A 25,287-nucleotide genomic window follows, 5' to 3' on the forward strand; every position below is an offset into this window, starting at 1 on the left:
TATGGAGCTCCTGTATAGAATCTTCCTGTTTCCTTTCTGCCAGTCTTAAAGAAACAGTACACATATCTTCACATCCATTTTGTCCTGCCAGTCTTGGCAGGCCAACGGAGGAGGCTGGCAGCTCATCCTTTGGAGGTTCCCTTTTCCGTTCAGTTTTTTACACGCAGGAGAATGGATGACCTAATGGGATTACACCACGGGTTGGCAACCTTTCAGCAGTGCTGTGCCGAGTCTTCATTTATTCACTCTCATTTAAGGTTTTGAGCGCCAGTAATACATTTTAATGTTTTTAGAAGGTCTCTTTCTATAAGTCTATAATATAGAACTAAACTATTGTTGTATGTAAAGTAAATGAGGCTTTTACAATGTTTAAGAAGCTTCATTTAAAATTAAACTAAAATGCAGAGCCCGCTGGACCGGTGGCCAGGACCCAGGCAGTGTGAGTGCCACTGAAAATCAGCTCGCGCGTCGCCTTCGGCCCCCGTGCCATAGGTTGCCTACCTCCGGATTTCACAGTAGATCTAACTCAGAGCAAAATCTAGAGCAAGCCTGCTAGTCAGACAGGCTACCTGAAATGTGTTGTCCAGGGAGGCAAGAGCAGATATGGGACAAACATCCTCTGATAATTTTCGGTTTCGTTTCAGAGGGAAAATGAGATAAGCCCCCTCAGATGGACAGCAGTTCCACCAGTCTCAAGAAGCTGAAGTTTGGGAAGTTGAAGGTGGTACGTCGGCGCTTGCTGCAGCGGTATGAACATCAGCCCTTCATCTCCTGCCTGGCGGGGCTCTACAGCTGCCGGTGGAAGCGATACCAGCGGAGAAGGACTGAGCCAGGGCAATGCTGCTGCAAGATGGTATGTTAGCATGTTGTTACCGTGAGGTGTTAGTTACGGGACAAGTCCATCATCACCCTTGTATTCAAAAGGTGCTATGGGCCAAACTCTGCCCTGATTTATGCCTCATGCAGGCTTACTAGCATCTCTGGAGGATGTTAACAGAAGCTACTGAAGTTAGACCTTTTAAAATCAGCAGATCCAGTTAACTTTCATCCAAGAGTTTTAAAAGAGCTGGCCGAGGAGCTCTCTGGACCATTAATAAGTCTTGGAGCACTGAGGAAGTTCCAGATGACTGGAAGAAACCTAATGTTGTGCCAATATTTTAAAAGGGTAAACAGGATGATCTGAGTAATTATAGGTCTGTCAGTCTGACATCGAGTCCAGGCAAGATAATGGAATGGCTGATACACAACTTAGTTAAAAAAGAATTAAAGGAGGGTGTTAAGGTCTTTTCCCTACTTTGAACCTTAACGTCCAAAAAGTGGGGACCTGCATGATCACTTTTAAGCTTAATTACCAGCTTAAATTTGATACGCTGCCACCAGCCAAAAATATAGTGTTTGGCACACTTCCTGTTCCCCCAAAACCTTCCCTGGGGAACCCAAGACCCAAACCCCTTGGATCTGAACACAAGGAGAAATTAGCCTTCCCCTCCCCTTTTTTCCCCCCAGACTTTCCCCTCCCTGGGTTACCCTGAGAGGCTACACTGATCCAAACTCCTTGAATCTTAAAACAAAGAGGAATTAACCTTCCCCCTTCCTTTTCCCCCCACCAATCCCTGGTGAGTTCAGACCCAATCCCCTTGGGTCTTAAAACAAGGAAAAAAATCAATCAGGTTCTTTAAAAAAAGAAAGCTTTTAATTAAAGAAAGAAAAGGTAAAAATTATCTCTGTAAAATCAGGATGGAAAATGTTTTACAGGGTATTTAGATTCATATAGCCTAGAGGGACCTCCCCCCTGCTTAGCCTGAGATTCAAAGATACAGCAAACAGTGGTAAAAATCCTTCCAGCAAAAGACACATTTACAAGTTAAGAAAACAAACATAAGACTAATTCGCCTTTCCTGGCTATTACTTACTATTTTGAAACATGAGAGACTGATTCAGAAAGATTGGAGAAAACCTGGGTGTACGTCTGGTCCCTCTTAGCCCCAAGAGTGAACAACGAACAAGAACAAACAGCACAAACAAAGACTTCCCTCCACCAAGATTTGAAAGTATCTTGTCCCCCCATTGGTCCTCTGGTCAGGTGTCAGCCAGGTTCACTGAGCTTCTTAACCCTTTACAGATAAAAGAGATATTAACCTTTAACTATCTGTTTATGACAGAGGGTAATGTAATTCATGCAAATAAACATGGATTTATGGAAAATAGATCCTGTCAAACTGACTTGATTTTCTTTTTGAGTTTACAAAGATTGGTAGGAAAAGGTAATACTTAGATTTTTGTAAGGTATTTGACTTGGTACCACACAATATTTTGGTTAAAAGCTAGACCACTATAAAATTAACATGGCTCACATTACATGGATTAAAAAGTGGCTCATTGATAGTTCAGTGTAAACAGGGAATTGTCATTAAGTGAATGTGTTTCCAGTGAAGTCTTGCAGGGATCAGTTCTATGCTATTTAACATTTTTATTAATCATCTGGAAGAAAACATAAAACCATCACAAACATAAAAATCATAAAACATATAAAAATCACAAACATAAAAATCATAAAAATATAAAATCACCACAAGTTTCCAGATGACACAAAAATTGGAGAGAGGTAGCTAATGAGGATAGGTCACTGGTTCAAAGCAGTCTCGATTGCTGGGTGCAAGCAAATAATATGCGTTTTAATACAGCTAAATGTAACTGAATACATCTAGGAACAAAGGATGTAGGCTATCCTTACAGAATGGGGGACCCTGTCCTCAAAAAAGTTTTGGGGGTCATGGTAACATGAGTTCTCAGTGTGATGCTATGGCCAGAACAGCAATCCTGGAATGCACAAACAGGGTAATCTGGAGTAGGAGCAGAGCAAGGTTATTTTATCTCTTTATTTGTCACTGGTGCAACTGCTGCTGGAGTACGGTGTCCAGTTCTGGTGACCGCAGTTCAAGAAGGATGTTGATGAACTGGAGGAGATTCAGAGAACTATTAAAGGATTAGAAAACATGTCTTACAATGGCAGACTCAAGGAGCTCAAACTATTTAGATTGACAAAGAGAAGGTTTTGGGGTGACTTGATTGCAATCTCTAAATATCTATATAGGGAACAAATAATTAATAACGGACTCTTCAATCTACCAGAGAGAGGTATAACGAGATTCAATGGCTTGGAGTTGAAACTAGGCAAATTCAACTTGGAAATTTTTGACAGGGAGAGCTAATAACATTGGAACAATTTACCAAGGATCCTAGTGGATTCTCCATCACTGCCAATTTTAAAAACAAGATTGGCTGTTTTTCTAAAAGCTCTGCTCTAGGAATTATTATAGGGAAGCTCTGTGCCGTGTGTTATATTGGAGGTCAGACTAGATGATCCTGGTGATCCCTTATGGACTTGGAATCTATGATTCTTCTTCGAATGATGGTCCCTATGTGTATTCCACATCTGGATATGCATCTGTGGCATGTGCCCAAGGTTGGAATTTCTTCAAAGCAGGGTCCATTGACTCACGCATGCACAGCAACTCTCCTTGGCTTCTGACTGAGAATATAAGAGGCACTGTGAGTTGACACCTCTCCTGTTTTTTCTTATCACCGCATGACCTGAGTCAGAATTGTATCCTCCTCACTATTGCAGAACCTGTAAAACATAGTTTTAAATAGTTTATATCGTAACTTAGGAATTCTAGTTAGTATAGAATAGAATACTCCCTCAGTCTGGGGAAATCCTCACTGGTCCCAGGACTATGCCTAGGGTCCCAGGATGCAGAAGAACATAAGAATGACCATAATGGGTCAGACCAAAGGTCCATCTAGCCCAGTATCCTGTCTTCTGACTGTGACCAATGACAGGTGCTTCAGAGGGAATGAACAGAACAGGGTAATCATCAAGTGATCCATCCCCTGTCACCCATTCCCAGCTTCTGGCAAACAGAGGCTCAGGACACCATCCCTGCCCATCGTGGCTAATAGCCATTGATGGACCTATCCTCCAGGAACTTTTCTAGTTCCTTTTTGAATCCTGTTATAGTCTTGGCCTTCACAACATCCTCTGGCAAGGAGTTCCACAGGTTGACTATGCGTTGTGTGAAGAAATACTTCCTTTTGTTTGTTTTAAACCCACTGCCTGTTAATTTCATTTGGTGACCCCCTAGTTCTTGTGTTATGAGAAGGAGTAAATAACACTTCCTTACTTACTTTCTCCACAACATTCATAATTTTATAGACCTCTATCATATCACGCCCTTAGTCGTCTCTTTTCCAAACTGAAAAGTCCCAGTCTTATTAATCTCTCCTCATATGGAAGCTGCTCCATACCCCTAATAATTTTTGTTATCTTTTCTGTATCTTTTTCAATTCCAATAAATCTTTTTTTGAGATGGGGTGACCAGATCTGCACACAATATTCAAGATGTGGGCATACCACGGATGTATATAGAGTCAATATGATATTTTCTGTCTTATTATCTATCCCATTCTGTTCACTTTTTTGACTGCTGCTTCACACTGAGTGGATGTTTTCGGAGAACTATCCACAATGACTCCAAAATCTCTTTCTTGAGTGGTAACAGCTAATTGATACCCCATCATTTTATATGCATAGTTGGGATTATGTTTTCCCACATGCATTACTTTGCTTTTATCAACATTGAATTTCATCTGCTATCCCAGAGGAGGAAATGTTACCGTTGTCTCAGGAGAGGTCTCATCTTTATCCATCAGGCAGGAGTGCCTCAGTACCAGTGATGCCACCATTATCAACAGAACTATGCTCAGAATTGGAGGAGTCAGAGGAGGTAGCTGCACCATTGCTCAAATCCTGGTAGACAGCTGAGTCGCTATTATTCCTCTGGTTCTGACCCCCACCTGGTATAGATTCCTGTGAAGGCCACAGCAACCGATCCTTTCTTCTGGCAATATTGGGGCCCTTGGGACCTCTAGGGCAGGCTCTCAGACTCTTCTCAGGAGTTGTACTGCTCCCCCCACACTGCATCAGCCAGTTCCATCAGTGTACCAGATATCAGAGGGGTAGCCATGTTAGTCTGGATCTGTAAAAAGCGACAGAGTCCTGTGGCACCTTATATGCTAACAGAAGTATTGAAGTATTGGAACATAAGCTTTCATGGGTGAATACATGCATCTGACAAAGTGGGTATTCACCCATGAAAGCTTATGCTCCAATACTTCTGTCAGTGTACCAGATGGAACTGGTGTTCCTCTGGTACCGCCGATTCCAACAGCGGCCTCCTCAGCATCTCTGGACGATACTATCACTCCTTTGTGGCCCTCTCTGTTGAATGACCACCGGCATTATCAGAAGTTGTTGCAAAGGGTTGCTAATGATCTACACATCCCGCTAGAGGAGTCCAAGACCCTTAACATCGGCTCCTGAACATTTTACAGCCACAGGGACTGATCAGGCTGGTTCTTCCAGTTAACGAGGCCATATTAGAACCAGCCAGATCAGTTTGGCACACATCAGCTTCTTATGCACTTACACCAAAATGAGCTGAAAGATGCTATTTTGTGCTGGCCCAGGGGGCTGACTTCTTGTTTTCCCATCCTGCCCCTAATTCATTGGTGGTACAGACAGTTATGGAGAGAGCTTGGCTGCACTATCAAAAATCTACCTTGGCAGATAACTGGTCAAAGAGACAGAACCTCATTAGTAGGAAGGTTTTCTCCTCCATAAGCCTCACGTTTTGTATAACTAATTACCAAGCTTTATTAGCAAAATATAATTTTAACACCTTCATCAATCTTATGGAATTTAAAGACTTGTGAAGGCTAGGACTATAATAATGTTTAAAAGGGAACTGGATAAATTCATGGTGGCTAAATCCATAAATGGCTATTAGCCAGGACGGGTAAAGAATGGTGTCCCTAGCCTCTGTTCATCAGAGGATGGAGATGGATGGCAGGAGAGAGATCACTTGATCATTACCTGTTAGCACCAAAGAATCCTGTGGCACCTTATAGACTAACAGACGTTTTGGAGCATGAGCTTTCGTGGGTGAATACCCACTTCCTCAGATGCATCTGAGGAAGTGGGTATTCACCCATGAAAGCTCATGCTCCAAAACGTCTGTTAGTCTATAAGGTGCCACAGGATTCTTTGCTGCTTTTACAGATCCAGACTTACACGGCTACCCCTCTGTTACCTGTTAGGTTCACTCCCTCTGGGGCACCTGGCATTGGCACTGTCGGTAGACAGATACTGGGCTAGATGGACCTTTGGTCTGATCCAGTATGGCCGTTCTTATGTTCTTATGTAAAGACAAACTCCCCATGGAAGACCGAGTCAAGTTCCAGTCCTCTATCAACGAGGGGAGGTTGATAGCAAAGTACCAGACTGAGGTAGATCCCTAAGACACAGCATCCAGAGCTATGGTCACAAGACTGGTCATGAGACGGGACTTGTGGCTGTAGTCACCAGGCTTCCCTACAGAGGTCCAAAATACAATCCAAGATCTCCCCTTCAATGAATCCAACCTTTTTAATGAAAAGACAGTCGAGTAACTACACTCTGTAAAGGACTCAAGATCCATCCTGTGATCCCTGGGGATTTACACTCCAGTCCCCAGAAGGTAACACCAGAGACAACCACACTTTCAACCACAACTACCTCCTGCACCTACTCCATACTACCAGCATCCACCTGAACCTCCTTGTAAGCAACAAAGGCCATTTTTGACATGCACATCAAGACCCATGCAGATGCCACCTACTTTTCCTCCCATCATTTTTGGAGGCCGTCTTACTTTCTTCACCCAGAGTCGGAGCAAGATCACCATGGACAGTTGGGTTCTGGAGATTATCCATAGAATTTATTTCTTTCCCACCTCAGAAACCACCTTCCTACTTCCGTCACAGACTCCCTAACCAACTGATTCTTCAGCGGAAGGTGGAATCCCTGTTGCTCCAGGGATTATAGAGAGCATCTCAACTCATTATCAGGGGAGAGGGTACTACTCCCCATATTTTCTAATCCCCCAAAAAGACAGAGAAGGGAGACCCATTCTGGACCTTCAGCAACTCAACATCTTTATCTGAAAACTGAAATTCAAGATGATTACACAGGCAACTATAATCTCCTCCCTTCAACAGAGAGTGTGGTTCATGGCTTTTCAGATGAAGGAAGCATATTTCCATATGGACATTCACCCATCACACAGGAAGTTCCTGCATTTCAGGGACGGCCAAGAGCGCTACCAGTTCCTCATCATTTTTGTTGTACTTGCAAAGGCACACAGGGTATTCATGAAATTTTTCACCATGGTAGCGGTCCAGATGAGACATTGGGGATATAGGGTATTTCCATACCTGGACGACTGGCTCTTGGTAGAGGTCAATCTCTCCAAGAACTTATGTGAGCAACAGAGTTTCTTCAGTGCCTCCATGCCACCTAAGTGTTTGCATAAACAAAGACAAGTCCGTTTTGTCACCCATAAGGACAATGTATTTTATAGGAGCACAGCTGGACTCTATCTCTGTAAGAGCTTTTCCTCCTGCAGACAGATCTTATGTGATCACTGATGAGCAACCTGATCTCTTGCATCACCCACAAACCTTGAACGACGGCGCATCGGTGTCTCTCCCTGTTAGGCCACATGGTTGCATGCACCTACGTGATGCCTTTCACTAGCCTCCACTTGTAGTGCCTACAGGGGTGACTCCATTCGGCCTATCAATCAAACAGGGATCACATCACCTCGAAAGTCACCTTCTCTCTGGAGTTCTCACCTCCCTCATTTGGTGGTCAAACCCAAACAATGGCATAGTGGAGACTCTCTTCAGCCTTCCCATACTGAGGGTCACCATCTTAATGTATACCTCCCTTACAGGATGGGGTGATCACTTAGACTGTCACACTGCTCAGGGTACCTGGACCTCAGGGTACCTGAGAGCAGTTGGCCTGTTGTGCAAGGCCTTTCTTCCCCTCGTATGCTCACTTCATGTACAAATAATGTCCAACAATATCATCAGAGTGGCCTATTTCAGGGATCGGCAACCTTTGGCACGTGGACCACCAGGGTAAGCCCCCTGGCAGGTCGGTTTATTTACCAGCCATGTCCACAGGTTTGGCCAATCGTGGCTCCCACTGACCATGGTTCACTGTTCCAGGCCGATGGGGGCTGCAGGAAGAGGCGTGGGCCAAGTGATGTTCTGGCTTCTGCTTCCCGCAGCTCCCATGGTCTGGAGCGGCGAACCGCAGTCAGTGGGAGCCGCGATTGGCCAAACCTGCAGACACGACAGGTAAACAAACTGGCCTGGCCCACCAGTGAGCTTACCGTGGTGGGCCACGTGCCAAAGGTTGTCGATCCTTGGCCTATATAAACAAATAGGGAGGAGTGAGATCTCATCCCCTCTGGGTGGAAGCAATCAGACTTTGGAACAGGTGTATCGGGAATCATATCACTGTACACATCTCCTGGGTGCTCAGAACTCCCTAGCACACAGATTAAGCAGAAACTTCTCTGCAGACCACAAATGGGAGCTCCACCACACAAAACAAATCCCCATATTCACTCCATGGGGGACTGTGCTATGGGACCTCTTTGCATCCCAGATGCACAGAAAGCTTCCCATATATTGCTCCAGGGCAGCCATAGGCCAAGACTTCCAAGGCGATGCTTTCCCTGACAATTGACCTCAGAGATGTCTTTCCTCTCTTCCGCTTACCACCAGAAGTTATATGGAAGATTCAATGTAACAGAGCCACCATACTCCTCTTCACACCCTTGGCCCAGACAATTCTGGTTCACAGAGCCCTGATGATGTCCACGTGTCTGCCTATCAGGATCCATGCATTTCAGGATCTCTTAACTCAGGATGGGGAGAAAGTCAAGTACCCCAACTAGCACTCACAGGCCTCTCAGCTTGGTGTTTGGATGGGTGTCAGACAGGGCTGGCTCCAGGCACCAGCCGGCCAAGCACGTGCTTGGAGCGGCACCTTGTAAGGGGCGGCCAATCTTGGGGTGGCAGGGCGGCGCTTGGGTTTTTTTTTTTTTGGGCGGGGCAGCGCTAGGGTTTTTTTTTGTTTTTGTGGGGTGGCACTCAGGGGGGGTTGTTTTTGTTTCAGCGGGGCAGTGCTCAGGGGGTTTGTTACGGCAGGGCGGCGCTCAGGATTTGGGGGGTTTTTTTGGTTTGGTGGGTCGGGGCGGTTCTTGGTGTTTGGTTTTTTTGGTTGAGTGAGGCAGCACTCAAGTTGTTTTTTTTTCAGGGTGGGGCTGCGCTTGGGGGTTTTTTTGTTTGTTTTTTTGCAAAAATGTTAGAGCTGGCCCTGGTATCAGAGGTAGAAGGCTCATGCTCCACCCCTGTTCAGGAAATCCTGACCCCAAGCAGGAGGGATCCTACTAGATTCTGCGACATGCTAAATGGTGGTGATTTTTGGCCTGGACATGTTGCCACCAGCATTCACTTGATATTGTGGGTGTTCCAATTATCTGAGACTATCTCCCCTTCTCAAAGACCTCAGGGTCAGCCGTCAGTTCACTGTGAGTACACCTAGCAGTGATTAGTGCCATCCTCCCCCCCAGTTCCATCTTTACACACCTGACCTCAATTCGATTTATGACGGTCTTGATCAGGACCTTCCCACTGGTCATAGGGGGAATGACTCAATGAGACCTTAACCTTATCCTCTCAACACATGCAGGCCTGATCTTTGAATCTCTGGTCACATGTGCCATGATCCACCTGTCCACGAAGGTCGTGTTCTTAGTAGCTATCACTTGGACAAGAAGGGTCAGTGAGCTGGGACCCGTGATGGCAGACACTCCTTATACAGTACTTCACAAGGAGAAGGTTTCTGTTAGGTTACACCCCAAATTCCTCCCCAAGATTGTGTCTGAGTTCCACACCAATCAATCAATACACTTACCTGTATTCTTCCCAGTGCCCCACGCTTCTTCCAAGGAGAAGAGACTTACTCCCTTCATGTCAGGCATGCCCTAGCATTCCACCTGCCGAAAACCAGACCCATTAGAAAATCTCCAAGGCTCTGTTGCCATGGCAGAAAAGGTGTTGGGAGAAGCCATATCCTCATAGAGGATTTCTAAGTGGGATTTAGGATGCATCTTAGAATGCCACAAACTAGTCAAGCTTCCCCCTCCTGGGCATATCACAGCTCACTCCATTGGGGCACAAGTGGCCTCCATGTTCTGCTGCAGGGCATCTGCAGAGTAGCCACTTGGAGTTCTGACCTTACCTTCACATCACACTCCACTCTGACTCTGGAGAAGGACCATGTTTTGGTCCTGTGTTTGTACAGCGCCTAGCACAATGGAGTTCTGGTCCATGGCTGTGGCTCCTCAGTGCTACAGCAATACAAATAAATAACAAATGCGACAACTGTAAAGAGTTTCTTCATTTTCTTCTCATGCTTAGCACCACTGGGACAGGCGATATAACTAAGAGTAATGGGCTGAATTAAGAAAAGGAAAATTTAAGCTAAAAATCAGGGTAAATTATAAATGGTGTGATCAGGTAGATTGTGGGATTGTCTCCTATGGGAAGAGGTGGGAGGCCTCCGTCACGTGAGTGATCTAAAGCTCTTATAGAGAAAGCGCTGCAGAATAAATTGTAGGGAACGTTCCCCTGCCAGTACAGAGTTGGACTAGTTGATCTAACAAGGTCCTTTCCATGATCTCTGACTTCTGTGATTCTGACACCAAGCCTCATGCATCTGGGATAAATTGAGGGTCAAAAATATACCTGCAGTGTACGCTGTCCGGCATTGTGTAAACAAGGCTTTAACCCCCTGGCCTTTCTCTCTGTTTCCAGTGGGAATGTGTGTTCTTCCCATTTCTCGTTGGAGCATTCTGCCTCTCTTTGGTCTTTCTGTACATGTGGGGGGAAGCAAAGAATGACTACAATAACTTCGACTGGTAAGTGCCACAGTCTCCCTCCTCCCCCACTCATTTGAAATTAGGCTTGTCAATAGCCAGTTGTCTGCCTGGAGATGAAGGAAGGGTAATGAGGTCAGGCAGCATGTTCTAATATACTGAGCACGGGACGAAGTGTCAGGAAAGCCAGAGTTCTTCTCTCAGCTCTGACAACACTTAGCTGTGCGAAGCTGGGTACATCGCGTTGGGCAAGGTCCTGTGAGAAGCCCTCATTGCCTGTAAGGGGAACTGGGAATACTCAGCATCTGACAGGATTCAGAGTGGTAGCTGTGTTAGTCTGTATCAGCAAAAACAACGAGGAGCCCTTGCGGCATCTGTAAGGTGCTGCAAGGACTCCTCATCCTTATCTCACAGCAGATGCTCAGCATGTTAGATCTTTAACCAATTTGTTTGGCGCCTTTCCTAATTGTAAACTGGGGCTAATTCTTGCTTACCCTGGGCAGGCTGTGAGGATTAGTTAGTTAATGCACCAAGGGCACTTGGGGGATGTAAAGGACTGAGTTTTATTCTGGGGATATCATGAGGGTGCTGCTTGTTTATTCAGAAGCAGAACAGTGAGGTTTTTACAGAAAATACAGTCCAAGGCCAAAGGCTCTGATGTTTGTTGCCACGGGGTATTGTTATCCCTGAGTTATAACTGGAACTATCTTCAAGTTGTTGTTAGATGGAAATGCTTATTTAAATATCAAGGCCAACATTTTCATACCCAGATACCTAAAGTCAGGCTCTTCAATCCATCTAAATTTAAGAGGCTTGATTTTCACCAGAGCAGAGCTGAGATGCTTTGGGTGGCTCGAAGTGTAAATATGTATTTAGGAGCCTGACTTTAGGCCCCCATGGGTGAAAATTTTGGCCCTAAACTATCTGTGAAATGAAAGACAATACCTACAAAAGTCAAAATGGGCTGTCAGCAAACAAAGAAAACTTTTTGGTCTGTCTTCCCTTCCTATGCTCATCCATTATCTCTCCTCTCCTCTTCACCTCCCCACTTTCCTCCCTCCTGCCACCTTCCCTTTCTCCCCACAGCTCAGTAAGGGTCTTGCCCCCTGAGTATCTATTATACCTTTTACTTACATGGCTTCAAAACTGAATGGGGTGGGAAGGACTGGCATTCCCCCAGAGTAGATTATCATTATTTGTATTACAGTAGCACCTAGAACCCATAACCCAGGTCGAGCCCCCGTTGTGTTTGGTGCTGTACACTTTCATTGTGAGAGACAGTCCCTGGCCCAAAGAGTTCACAATCTAAATAAACAAGACAGACAAAGGGTGGAAGAAAGGGAGGATTGTGATTCCTATTTTGAAGATGGGTGAACTGAGGCAAAGTGACTTGCCCAAGGTCACATGGAAAGTGTGTGGCAAAGCCTGGAACAGAATCTAGATCTGAGACTCAGTCTAGTGCCTTAACCACAAGAGCATCCTTCCTTTCCAATATAAAGATGTTTGTAATTCAAACATAACAATTGTTCTGGGGACATGTGCCCTGCCTGTCTCTAGGGAAAGGCACCATGGGAAGAGGGATGGGAAGATTAAATGAAATGAACAAAAACACTGTTTTTTTTCCTTGCTCCTTCTCTTGGATTTTTTCTGCTTCATCTAAAAAGATCAAGCTAGGAAGGCAACTTCGTGTTTGTCAAACAGCTTAAATTTTGAATACACCAGAGCAGAAGGATTATCAGAGCCAATCGGAGTTAAGCGATTTGCCTGTTCACAGCAGGGATATTGAGAAATAATCAGCTGATGACTATGCAAATCCTTGCATTCTGAAATATGCATGAAGTGCTCATGCAAATTAGACACCTAGAACCAGTCAGAGTTCAGTGAACTCCAAGATTGGGGGAAAAACTGTAACATTGTTATTTATTTGGGTCAGTAACTGTGCAGCACTGCCTCCTAATCTTAATCTGGGCATTTGCAGCACATTTGGCTCAACGTTTTGGTTTCTGGGTACTTTACGAGTTCTAAAAGTAAATAAAAAACCCCTGTGCCTTTCTCCACTCAGCCCCAAATTGGTGCATTTTTGGTTGTTTAAGGGAGTGGGAATGGAGTGGTTCATTGTGGAAAAGCACCATCCAGCCGAGCCAGAAGTGCCATGTTTATGGACCAGTTGCAAAGAAAGCTGAATTCTGATATTGTGTTGTTGGGCCTTGTCTTAAAAAGCTAGTGCTAGAAACCAAGACTTCATAGAAAGGTGAAAAGGAGGAATTCCAAGTGACACATAAGACGAGCAGTTTGCAAGGGATTGGCTAGTTAAGTAATGCCAAGATGAAGAGGGGTGCGGATGTGGCAGAGAAACAAGATATTATTCCAAAGGAAGTCATTAAGTTCCAATATTGTGCAGCCTGTCAGGATTAGAAACACTTTGTTGGATCAATCCAATACTCTCAGGACTAGCAAGCTTATCTGAGCAATGCTCTTGGACCAGTGCTCAGAAATACATTTTATCCCTACCTTGCCATTTGCGTTATGGTCACTCCAGTTTTATGAAGGTGGATTCCGTTATATGAACATGTTTCCGCCTAGTAGGAAATGCATAGCTGTATTCCTTCAGGAGGGGAGAATGGGGGGATGGAAGGGAATTTGTTACTTACATTTATTAAATGGAACTCTTAATAATTGCAGACAGTTTACAAGATTTTATTGCATTTTAGGTACAACTATGGAAACATAGGCCATTGGTTCCTCTGGTCTGTTCTTCTTCTGATTCTAGCTGCAGTCTTGTTTACCTACATCACACTGTTACTGGTAAGTAACATTATATTAAAACAATGCTGTTGCCTGACAGTAGGGTGACTGGATGTCCCGATTTTATAGGGACAGTCCTGAGGCTTTTTCTTATATAGGCTCCTATTACCCCCCCATCCCAATTTTTCACACTTGCTATCTGGGCACCCTACCTAACAGCTAGTTATGGACCAAGCAAGTGGTGTTTGCATCCCACATTTATTCTTGGCTAAAGTTTGGGTTTGACAGCACAAAAGTATTGAAAACTGAGTCAAGCATCACAGAAAGAGTCACTTTTCTTCTTCTAACCCTGAACAAGGGCATTCGTTAGAATGCAGAAAGCATTATTAGCCCTAAAACTGTTTTGCTTCTCTCGCTCTTTTACTGTGGACCTTCTAATTAGAAACATACACTGCCCCTCCCCTGCCTGGTTTCCTGCTACAGATTTAAACAAAACGCGTGCACACCCTCACAAACAGCTCTCCTGAAAATTCTGCCCACAACTGCAAACACCACATGGGATCTTACTGTTTAAAAATCTCATGAGATCCTAACTGATCTCCTGAGATTTTTGTCCCACAGTACGTGGACATATTGTAAGAGGCACTGATCTTGCATGATTTCCACTGTTCACAGTGGTGGAACTGTTACGAGAATAGATGTTGTTGTCCTGAAATTTCTACCATCTTCTCTCCGCACCCCCTCACTCCCACAAAACAAAGCAAAAACCTTAACAGCAAAACGGATTCAGAAAATGACCCCCTTCTGGATCTAGAACCAAAACCCAAGGAACTGGTTCAGTCTCAGATATTTGACTCTGAATTCCCCTTCCCCCCAAACACACTTTGAAATTCTCGGGGGCTGGATCAGATCTGAGCTTACATCTTGGTCTCATCTATGCCACTAATGATCTACATTATTCTTATCTCTTCGTTTCCTTGTGCTGGTCCTCATCTATTTGTTGCATTCACCTGTTGTCCCTCTCCTCCCATACAGAGATTGTTAGCGTTCAGGACAGGGAACAGACTTTGTTCTGTGTTTATACAGAACCTAGCACAATGAAGTCCTGATTCACGACTGGGCTCTGGGCACTACTGTAGTACAAATAAATTATAATATTTTCTTCTAACATTGTAAATAAAAAAAGGCAGCAACTAGGGGCCCTACTTGCCTGTGGCCTTTAGGTGCTACCACAATACTAAATGGTAACCATTCTCCTGCTTAGCAATGGTGCAAATATAAATACTTCATGAAGGTGATTTTAGTGCTGGTGAAAGGCAACACATTAATGAATGGAGATATCCTATCTCTTAGAACTGGAAGGGACCTTGAAAGATCACCAAGTCCAGCCCCCTGCCTTCACTAACAGGACTAAGTACTGATTTTGCCCCAGATCCCTAACTGGCCCCCTCAAGGATTGAACTCATAATCCTAGGTTTAGCAAGCCAATGCTCAAACCACTGAGTTATCCCTCCTGCCCTAGAGCCTGAGGTCTGTCCCCTACAGAACAGATCCATCACAGGCATTGGTGGGTGAGAGCTTCACCCACCTCAACACCTCACCATACAACAGGGCAGGTGGCCTGCTGGCTAGGGTACTAGCCTGGGGTTTAGAAAATCCAGGTTCAATTCCCTGCTTTGCTGCAGACTTCCTGTGCAACCTTGGTCATGTCACTTAGTCTTTCTGTGTCTCAGTTCCCCACTTTAAAATGGGGATAATAGCACTGCCTTACCACATAGGGGACAAATACATCAAAGACTGTGAGGTGCTCAGATACTGTGGTGATGGGAGCTACAGGGGTCTCTTCAGCTAGCTAGGTGCTAATTAGTCTGGGACTGTATTGCTTTACAGAAGCCATAGCCAAGCTGCAGTGTTTCTAATGGCACTCGCCCTACTTGCTGCAGAACTGTGTCTAATTTGGTGATATTGCTCCATACATCTATGTGGAGGAGTGGTGGGTGCCAGAAGGCAATAAGCCCTGAAGTAAACAAGATTAGGATAAGAAGGAAACAAGAACATAGAATGTAATCAAGGAAAAAAACCCATACCCATGCTGCTTCAAAATAGACTGCCATTTCTGGTCAAGGGAAAGAAACAGCTCCCTGTGCCTTACTGCTGCAATTCTGAAATCTGACTCCTTCTGTCAAACACAGGATTGCTCCAATTTAGTACTAACCTAGTGAAAGCTTTTATCGCCACAGACTTAACTGTCCAGAGCTGCTTCAGCCAGAGCCCACTATTAAAACAGACCTTTTCTGCCCCCTGACCCCAAAGTATTTTTGTAAGGGCACAATGCAGCTGGACCGCTGCAGGGCATAGGTCACTGATAGTGTTCATTGATTGACAAAAGCAGCAAAGAATCCTGTGGCACCTTATAGACTAACAGATGTTTTGGAGCATGAGCTTTCGTGGCTGAATACCCACTTCGTCAGGTGCATGCAGTGGAAATTTCCAGGGGCAGGTATATATATGCAGGCAAGCTAGAGATAATGAGGTAGTTCAATCAGGGAGGATGAGGCCCTGTTCTAGCAGTTGAGGTGTGAAAACCAAGGGAGGAGAAACTGGTTCTGTAATTGGCAAGCCATTCACAGTCTTCATTTAATCCTGAGCTGATGGTGTCAAATTTGCAGATGAACTGAAGCTCAGCAGTTTCTCAAGAAAGAAACCAATAGGACTCCACTGGCCATCACATACAGTCCCCAGCTAAAACCTCTCCAACGCATCATCAGGGACCTACAACCCATCCTGGACAATGATCCCACACTATCACAGGCCTTGGGTGGCAGGCCAGTCCTCGCCCACAGGCAACCTATATTCTCACCAGTACACGGTGCAAATAAGTGATGGTCACATTAACACCACCCTATACCGAAAACCTACCCACCGCTATGCCTACCTTCATGCCTCCAGCTTCCAACCCGGGCACATCACATGATCCATTGTCTACAGCCAAGCACTGAGGTACAACCGCATCTGCTCTAACCCCTCAGACAGAGACCAACACCTACAAAATCTCCACCAAGCTTTCTCAAAACTACAATACCTGCACGAGGAAATAAGGAAACAGATCAACAGAGCCAGACGTGTACCCAGAAGCCTCCTACTGCAAGACAAACCCAAGAAAGAAACCAACAGGACTCCACTGGCCATCACATACAGTCCCCAGCTAAAACCTCTCCAACGCATCATCAGGGATCTACAACCCATCCTGGACAATGATCCCACACTTTCACAGGCCTTGGGTGGCAGGCCAGTCCTCGCCCACAGGCAACCTGCCAACCTGAAACATATTCTCACCAGTAACTGCACACCTCCCCATAGGAACTCTAGCTCAGGAACCAATCCATGCAACAAACCTCGATGCCAACTCTGCCCACATATCTACACCAGTGACACCATCACAGGACCTAACCAGATCAGCCACACCATCACTGATTCATTCACCTGCACGTCCACCAATGTAATATACTCCATCATATACCAGCAATGCCCCTCTGCTATGTGCATCGGCCAAACTGGTCAATCGCTACAAAAAAGGATAAATGGACACAAATCAGATATTAGGAATGGCAATATACAAAAACCTGTAGAAGAACACTTCAACCTCCCTGGCCACACTATAGCAGACCTTAAGGTGGCCATCCTGCAGCAAAAAAACTTCAGGACCAGACTTCAAAGAGAAACTGCTGAGCTTCAGTTCATCTGCGAATGTGACACCATCAGCTCAGGATTAAACAAAGACTGTGAATGGCTTGCCAATTACAGAATCAGTTTCTCCTCCCTTGGTTTTCACACCTCAACTGCTAGAACAGGGCCTCATCCTCCCTGATTGAACTACCTCATTATCTCTAGCTTGCCTGCATATATATACCTGCCCCTGGAAATTTCCACTACATGCATCTGACGAAGTGGGTATTCAGCCACGAAAGCTCATGCTCCAAAACGTCTGTTAGTCTGTAAGGTGCCACAGGATTCTTTGCTGCTTTTACAGATCCAGACTAACACGGCTACCCCTCTGATAATTGACTGACAAGCATCTCTGAGTGTGTGACAGCTCTATAAGGTGAGACATGAATTCCCAAGTTTTGGGAATAGATTGACTTGCAGTATCAAAGCCTTAGGTCTGGCTACACAGTATGACTATGTTGGTTAGGTGAGTAGTTTTTTTTTTTTAACTAATAGCGTTACATCACTACAACCCCTAATGTGGACACAGTTGGATTAGGTTCGTTCTGGTCCACACCTAAAAATTAGATCTGCCAAGGCACATTGCTCTGGGCTGTGAAAAACGTTGTGCCATGATCGCCATAGTTCGGTCAAACTAGCTGCCATTGTAGAGGCAGGTAGGTCTCCAACATCTTGGAGAGGTGGATTGCCTACATGGATGGAAAAACCTCTTTTGTTGATGTAGGAAGTGTCTACATTACAGTACTTCAGAGACACAGCTGCTGTGCTGTGCTGTTGCTGTGCCACTGTTGCGTAGACATGGCCTAAGAATACACTTACATTTTCTGTCTACATCGCTATCTCCATTAGGAATGTGAAAAATAACATCCATAACAACCGAGCTGTGCTGGTAAAAACCCTAGTGAAGATGCAGTTATACCAGCAAAAAGTCCTTTTGCCACTATAGCTTATTGCATTCAGGGAACTGTTTTAAGCAGAGGTCTCAAAGTCCCGGCCTGCGGGCCATCTGCAGCCCGAGAACCTCCTCACTGCGGCCAGGAGTGCCACCAGCTTTTTTGCCACCCTAGGCTGCAGAAGGTCCCGCCCCCAAAATGCCGTCCTTGACAGAGGCAGCAGAAGGTCCCGTCCCCAAAATACCACCAACAACTGGGATGGCCGAAGATCCGGCCTCTGCGGTCGCTGCCCCCCAAATGTTAGTGTCCTAGGCGACCGCCTAGGTCGCTTAATGGGTTGTGCCGGCCCTGACTGTGGCCTGCAGAGGAGAAACGCATGCAGACACACTGCTGACAATGTCTGCTGCAAGCGCTGCCCCCCCCCCCACCCCGCAGCTCCCATTGGCTGTGGGAGAGGGACAGAGATACCATCACTACTCGTCAGGCAGAGTCAGTCATTGAAGCAGCATCATTAGTTTCCGGGCAGAGTCAGCCATGGAGGGAGCGTCACTTTTTTCCACAATGAATATAAACAAGTCAAAAATACTGAACACAACTATCTGATGCACATCTTGCTGCAGTCCTGAAGGTTTCAACTGCTAAGTCACTGAGGCCAAACATCAACAAACTGACAGAACTGAAGAGTTGCCCAGGTGTCTGGCAAACACTAAAAACTCGATACAGGCGAAGAAATGTATAAAGTTGTATGATAGTTTTATTATTTCTAAGAAATTCAAAATAAACATTTTCTTTTCTGAACACCATCTTTAGTGACATTATTGGCCCACTGGGAGGATTTGAGGACTGGTCCTGGCCCTAAGGTAAATGGAGTTTGAGACACCTGGTTTTAAACATCACTGCAAAGTGGGGGTTGCCGATATAACTCTACACTAGCAAACCTTTATAAGTGTAGACAGGGCCTTTGGTATTGTTGCACCTTTTGACCCAAGTGGCTAGTCAAAGTTTGGAGCCCTATGGGTATTCCAGGTGGGAGTAGAAATTGGTGGTAATAGGGTATGTCTTTACAGTTTTGTTTATGTATGAAGAGTGTACAAAGTCCTGTGTCACTGAACTCAGAAGGAATCAAATAGCAGGAAACAGCTCCTTTTTCTGACAGCACTGAGAGCACTCTTTTAGCCTGCTCCCCTCACCCAAAAACCTCTTCCCAGCTTTCTTCCTATGTCAGGCACTGGGCTTTCAGCTGCTCCTTCAGGCTGTGACTCTCTTTCCAGTCTTCCTTGCCTGTTCTTTATATTCTGCCTTCCCACCCACCCACACAAAACAATACTCACTAAAAACTTGTGGACTGGTTCACACATCTTTTGTCTTAGGGAGCCTCATGGCTTAGCTGAAGTTCTGTTAAGTGAAGGATGAGTTCACACCTATCAACCTCCGTCTCCTAAGAAGATTTCACCCTAGAGGTGCCTTATAGCTTAGCTGTGTAGCACAGACAAAGCCTTTTAGTGACACGGGTGTGTGGCTAAAAGTCGGGCATTGTAAACGCTGTTTGTTGGCACTTTTTCCAACAAAATACTTCCACCCCCTACAAGCCGGGTTCGCATTGTCAACAGGAGAGCGCTCCTGCTGACAATGAGCCGTTTACACTGCCACTTGCTGTGGCAAAACTTTTGTCTTTCGGGGGGGGGCGGGGGGGCTTTTTAAAGCACCTGTGAACATCAAAAGTTTTGTTGTTCAATTGGCAATATTAAAGCCTTATTCTCCTTCTCATACAGGAATAGCTGTACCAAGCATAAGGCACCTCGATACTGATATAACTGGATCTACAGCGGGGAGGTTTACCTCTTTAACTATAGTTAAAATGGGACAACTTTCTAGTGTGGACAAGGCCATACAGTGAGTGCTGTGAGCCATTGCCAAGAGGCAACTCCTGGCCTTCAAAGTGACCGGTGAAGGAAAATAAAGTGGATTTGTGGCCACACTCTCTCTTTTTGTTTTTTTGTTCTATGAGGGTTTTTTTATGTTTATAGATGTAGTCTGAAGGGTTCCTTCCCACCTCAAAAAGTGTGAGGATGTTTTGGTGGTTGCAGCTTTTCTTTTAGAGCCTCATGTCTAGTTTACCTGTTTTTCCAGGAAGAAATACTATGGGGGACTGGAAAACTAGCAGGTTTATGTTATCAGAGCTGCCCAGGAAGGTGAAGCCTGATTAAATGAAAGGGTTTTCTTCAAGAGTGTTTAACCTCTGCATTTGCTGTATTTTATTAACGCCTGTTTAACTCACATGCCTAACCAACAGTTGGAAGAAAATCTCTTTCTGTTAAGGATGAATAAACTCCCACAGCTATTAAGTAGGTCTTCCAAGCCAGGGAAGATGTGACATGACATTTATTACACGTCTAAGGATTTCCAGGATTAAAAAACTCCGGGAAAAATAATACTAAGAATTAATTCTAGGTTTTCTTTACAAAGCCTGAACATGTGAAAGAGAGGGCACAACACTGATATTTCCCTTTGCCAGATCAGCTTTAAGCAATGAAGCTGCCTTGCTGATGCTGCCAGTGTATATGTATGTGTGTGTGTGTGTGTGCGCGCGCGCGCGCGCATGACTGGCCAAGATTTTGTCTTTTCTGTATGAAGGGGGATTAATTAGAGTGGCCTGAGAATTGGCTCAGGGCCTGGGGTCTCTGAAGCTGCAGGGAGACAAGCAGTGCTTTGCAGTACATGTGCCTAAAACCAGGGCTGTTAAGCCACATTTTAACCCTCCAGAACGATGGAAAATACTAAACTCTCAGGATTGTCCAGTTCTGAAGAGTTTGAGGAGACCTATAGGAGGCACTGTGACAGAGAGGAGGAAGAATATATGGCTGGTCAGGGGAAGGGGCTTCATTGGGACTCAGCCAGAGCCAGTCCTGCCCTGCCTCCCCTGGCCAGGAATTCTCTTTTCTACCTGCCCGTATAATTTACTCCCCTCCTGGGTGCTTGTCCATGGCAAAATAAGCAACAGAGGCAGCGTGGGTGAGTGCAGCATACAGGTACAGAAGAGACTTGGTACAGCAATGTAGGGTCCAGTTCTGTCTTTGGGTCTTGGTCAAGAGGAAATGTGTAAGAGAACTAAAACAGTCCTCTGGCAAAGAACATGTGTTCCCAGAAAGCTGTATTCCTGACGGTATGGTCCTGTTCTTTCATCCAGAGATCTCCAGGGCAATTAATTCATCCAGCCTTTCAACACATCAGTGCTGAGGGGTAGTTTAATATATTATGCTTGACAGACAAACTGATGCCCAGGGAAGTTAAATGGCTTGCCCAAGGACACACAGGAAGTCACTGGCAGAGCTGCTAGTAGGCCCCAGGAGTTCAAGCTCCTAATACTCTCTGTAATTAGTAGATAACATAGACAGGGATAGTTCTGTATATCTTAGTCTGACACCTTACCCTTGTAAATATCTTCATTGCCATAATTGTATGCTTGGTGGAAAGCAGTACATGATATTTTGCAGTAAACCAAGCTTGTTTCCCTACCTGGGTCTGGTCTGCTTCTGAACCAACCTATATCAATGTGCTGATCAATGAAGAGCGAGATCTAATAGATTTCATAGCTGGGAAGGCCAGAAGCCACCATAATGATCATCTACTTTGACCACCTGCATAACACTGGTTATAAAATTCCCATGGGGAGAGGGATAGCTCAGTGGTTTGAGCATTGGCCAGCTAAATCCAGGGTTGTGACTTCAGTCCTTGAGGTGGCAATTTGGGGATTGAGTTGGGGATTGGTCCTGCTTTGAGAAGGGGGTTGGACTAGATGACCTTCTGAGGTCCCTTCCAACCCTGATATTCTATGATTCCTGTGTCTAGCCCAGCCACTGGTGATTGAACTATAGAATATCCTTAGGAAAGGTATCCAGCCATGGCATAAAGACTCCAAGGGATGGAGGATTTACCATTTCACTTGGCAATCTTTTTCAATGGTTAATTGCCCCAACTGATGGGGGGAGGGGAAACGTGTCTTATTTTGACTTTGAACTATGCTGACTTGAACTTCCATGGCCTTTGTCATGGAAAAAACGGTGAGATTTCTGAGGGAAGTGTTTTTGGCCAAGGTTCCAAGTAAAGCCACCATATTGCCTATTTGTTCCCAATCATGTGATGCGCATGATTCCAGTAGGGAAGCAGATCAGCAAAGTTTCTGCCTTGATGTTCTACCTTGATGGCTTGTCCCATCCAAGAACTGATCACACTGAAGCTCTTGTTTGAGTGAAACAATTCTGTAGTGACTGGTAGCCAGCTCTAGTTGCACTGGTTGTTTGGAAGTGTTCTGTCATCTCCCTTAATGACTAATCTCGACCACAGCACCCTGGCCTTCTCCTAACTTATTCTGAATCACTGCAGCAAACTTTCTTCTTTCCAGCAGCCCTCTCTAGCTGAGCAAAGCATCACATACCAAAGCACTTACTGTCTTTGCAAAGATTCTCTCCATCTGTCCACTTCAGTGTAATTTTTCCAGACATCCAGTGTTGTCAGAGGTGTTGTCAGATGCTATCGGTGTGGTGCTCTGCTCTCTCCTTGTTAGTATCACTTGGCCGCGTGCGTGTGTTCCCTCTGTTTGCTGCCCCAGCTCTGTGCAGATAGCTGACACAGCAGACCCGAAGAAAACCCCCAATGACCACAGAGTCTAGTGAGGTTCAAAGTCACGTCGGCTAGGTTTACTGCGATCTTGGACACAATGGCAGTTCCCTGTAGATTACTTAGTCTACCGGGCATACTATGAGAAAGTGCCTCTTGGCAATGGACCCGGCTCAGTCAGTGGCGGGACTTTCCACTGCCCCCTCAGCCGGACCAAGACACCACCCCAGGGATACATTCTTATACACAGGTACAAACAAATTACACATCACTCCTGACGTACTGAGGTGCAACCCCTTTACGCAGTAAGGTGCAACCCCTCTACGTAGTAAGGTGCCGCCTCTCACCTTGTACATGTTGGTTCAATCACAACAACTCTATCCATCATTTTACCCTTTTGCCCCTGTCATTGGGATGGGTCGGCCTGTTCTTTCTTAGCTGTGGAATGTTCTAGTATAAGGTGTTCTGGTGCCGTGTTTATACTTCAGTATGCTAGGTGAATATATGTTTATGCATCATCAGCCCTTTCCTAGCCAGCATCTGTGAACCGAGCCGGCTTCCAGCTCACAGCTTGACTTTGCTTTTTAGCTAAGTCTTGACCATTACTTTAGTTCAGGCCTCAGACCTCATACTGGGCCTTTATCAGGGCCTTCACGCACTACATCCAGCATCAGTTAATTCAACAGCCATCCATTTCCCAGAACAATTTTCTCCTCTGCCTTGCCCTGCTCCAAAAGTTGGATAGAGATGGTCTAATTGCAGTATAATTCCAGATTTGGGTAGAAGAAAAAAGGTCTTAGTGGTGCTAAAGGGAGCAGCTCATATTTTCCTATATCCAGTACAAACCTGATCAACTAAAGGGTTTTGGAGATGTAACCACATGCTAACACAGTGTGGCTATTTGTCCTCCTCTGGTGGCTACGCCACATGGAAACGTTTATGGTTCTTCTGCTGCATCTAAGATGGTGGACTAAGTTTAAGCAGTGCTCAGGTTTATGGATCCGTTATGTTACTGAGACAACGGGAATCTCCAGAAGCTTGTGGGTTTGGATGAGTGGGTATGCAGAGGACAGTGAACATTTGCTACCAGGAAGCATGACCGACTTTTGGTTAATAGGGAGCTGTGGTTAGACAGATTAGGGCTAATTAGGGTCATGGCCTGGATAGGACAGCTTATGGATGTATTATGCACATTCCCTCACAAACTCTGGTTCAGGGTGATGTGCACAGGGATAGAAGGGGGTGTCTTTAAGCAGCTTGGGACTGCCATAACTTAAGACTGCCCCCCATTCACCCTAAATTATTCCTAGGGGCGTGAAAGGTGGCATAAAAGCATCCTGGTCTCCTCGCCTGCTGGGCTATGAGTTCTGTGCTCCACCACTTAAAAGACCTGCATAGAATCTTTCACGTTTGGGAACTATCCTGTAATAAAAGGAAAATATTGCGCTGGCGTTATGGGCCACCGTCAAGTGTTTTTAACTGGTTTTAGAATAGCCGATACAAACGTTTCACATCAAAATATATTCTTTCCTTGGGTTTCTATCATGCTGCTAGAGGTGCCTGCTTTCTGATAAGATGTTACTCATTTGTGTGGCAGAATGTTGCTTCCCTTTTTTGACCCAAGTGGTGAACCAATATTTGTGGCCTTGGGATTTGTTTCCACCAGAAGGAGAAATAGGTGTTAGGTATTTCTTTGGTGCAATCCTCTGTTGTTACAAAGAATGTACACAAAGTCCTCTTTCCCTGAACGCAGTAAGACTCAACAGGAGACTGTTTCTTTGCTCACAATTTCAAGCCCCTTTCCAGCCTTCACTCTGCCCAAAAGCTCTGAGCTTTTTCCCACAAAAGTGTCTCTGGTTGTGTCTGTTGCTTCCTTGCCGTCTTCTATGTGTGCTGCTATGGGGTTCCTGCTTTTCTCTCTCTCTCTCTCTCTGTCACACACACACACACACACACACACACACACACACACACACACACACACACACACACACACACACACACACACACACACACACACACACCTCAGATTCCTGACCAACTGGCCCTTGTTTTGGGTGGTAGCTCCTATTCTTTCAGCTCTCTACTGCATAAAGGAACGTAATTGCTTTTTATCTTTACCCTGGGTGAAGGGCAGTTGTTGTCATGCTCACTGGTTTCAAACAGGTTTCACCCAATCCCATCACAATAACGTATTGTTTAAATTTCTTCCTACTGGAAACTGATTGTATCTAGTCAAATCTACTGCATGGATAATGTGCCTCTAACCACCCTGGGGTTAAGCAATAGGACATAGGACCTCTAAATTCAGTAGAAGGGGAAAGAATAGTTCCATTCCTGTTATCCTTATTTCTTCATGTGGTTGGTATAGCACATAGATGGTTCCTCCTTGTGCAATATCAGTGTCATAAACAGATAGCTAAGGGTTAATGTCTCTTTCACCTGAAGCACCTGACCAGAGGACCAAT

The 25,287-nt window shown here is 45.2% G+C and overlaps 1 protein-coding gene across 4 annotated transcripts in view; it reads left to right on the forward strand.

Annotated features, from left to right (window-relative positions):
* The window catches only part of GDPD4 (glycerophosphodiester phosphodiesterase domain containing 4), an 87,452-nt gene that overhangs the window by 34,694 nt on the left and 27,471 nt on the right, over window positions 1-25,287 (forward strand). For all 4 annotated transcript variants that reach the window (XM_050941358.1, XM_050941349.1, XM_050941374.1 and 1 more), the window contains 3 exons: window positions 645-853; window positions 10,777-10,880; window positions 13,550-13,643. In XM_050941358.1, the coding sequence (XP_050797315.1) occupies window positions 671-853; window positions 10,777-10,880; window positions 13,550-13,643 (381 nt within the window). In that variant the 5' untranslated portion in view covers window positions 645-670. The remainder of the gene's footprint in view (window positions 1-644; window positions 854-10,776; window positions 10,881-13,549; window positions 13,644-25,287) is intronic.

Source organism: Gopherus flavomarginatus, chromosome 1, assembly GCF_025201925.1.
Source record: "Gopherus flavomarginatus isolate rGopFla2 chromosome 1, rGopFla2.mat.asm, whole genome shotgun sequence".
Classification (NCBI taxonomy): domain Eukaryota; kingdom Metazoa; phylum Chordata; order Testudines; family Testudinidae; genus Gopherus; species Gopherus flavomarginatus.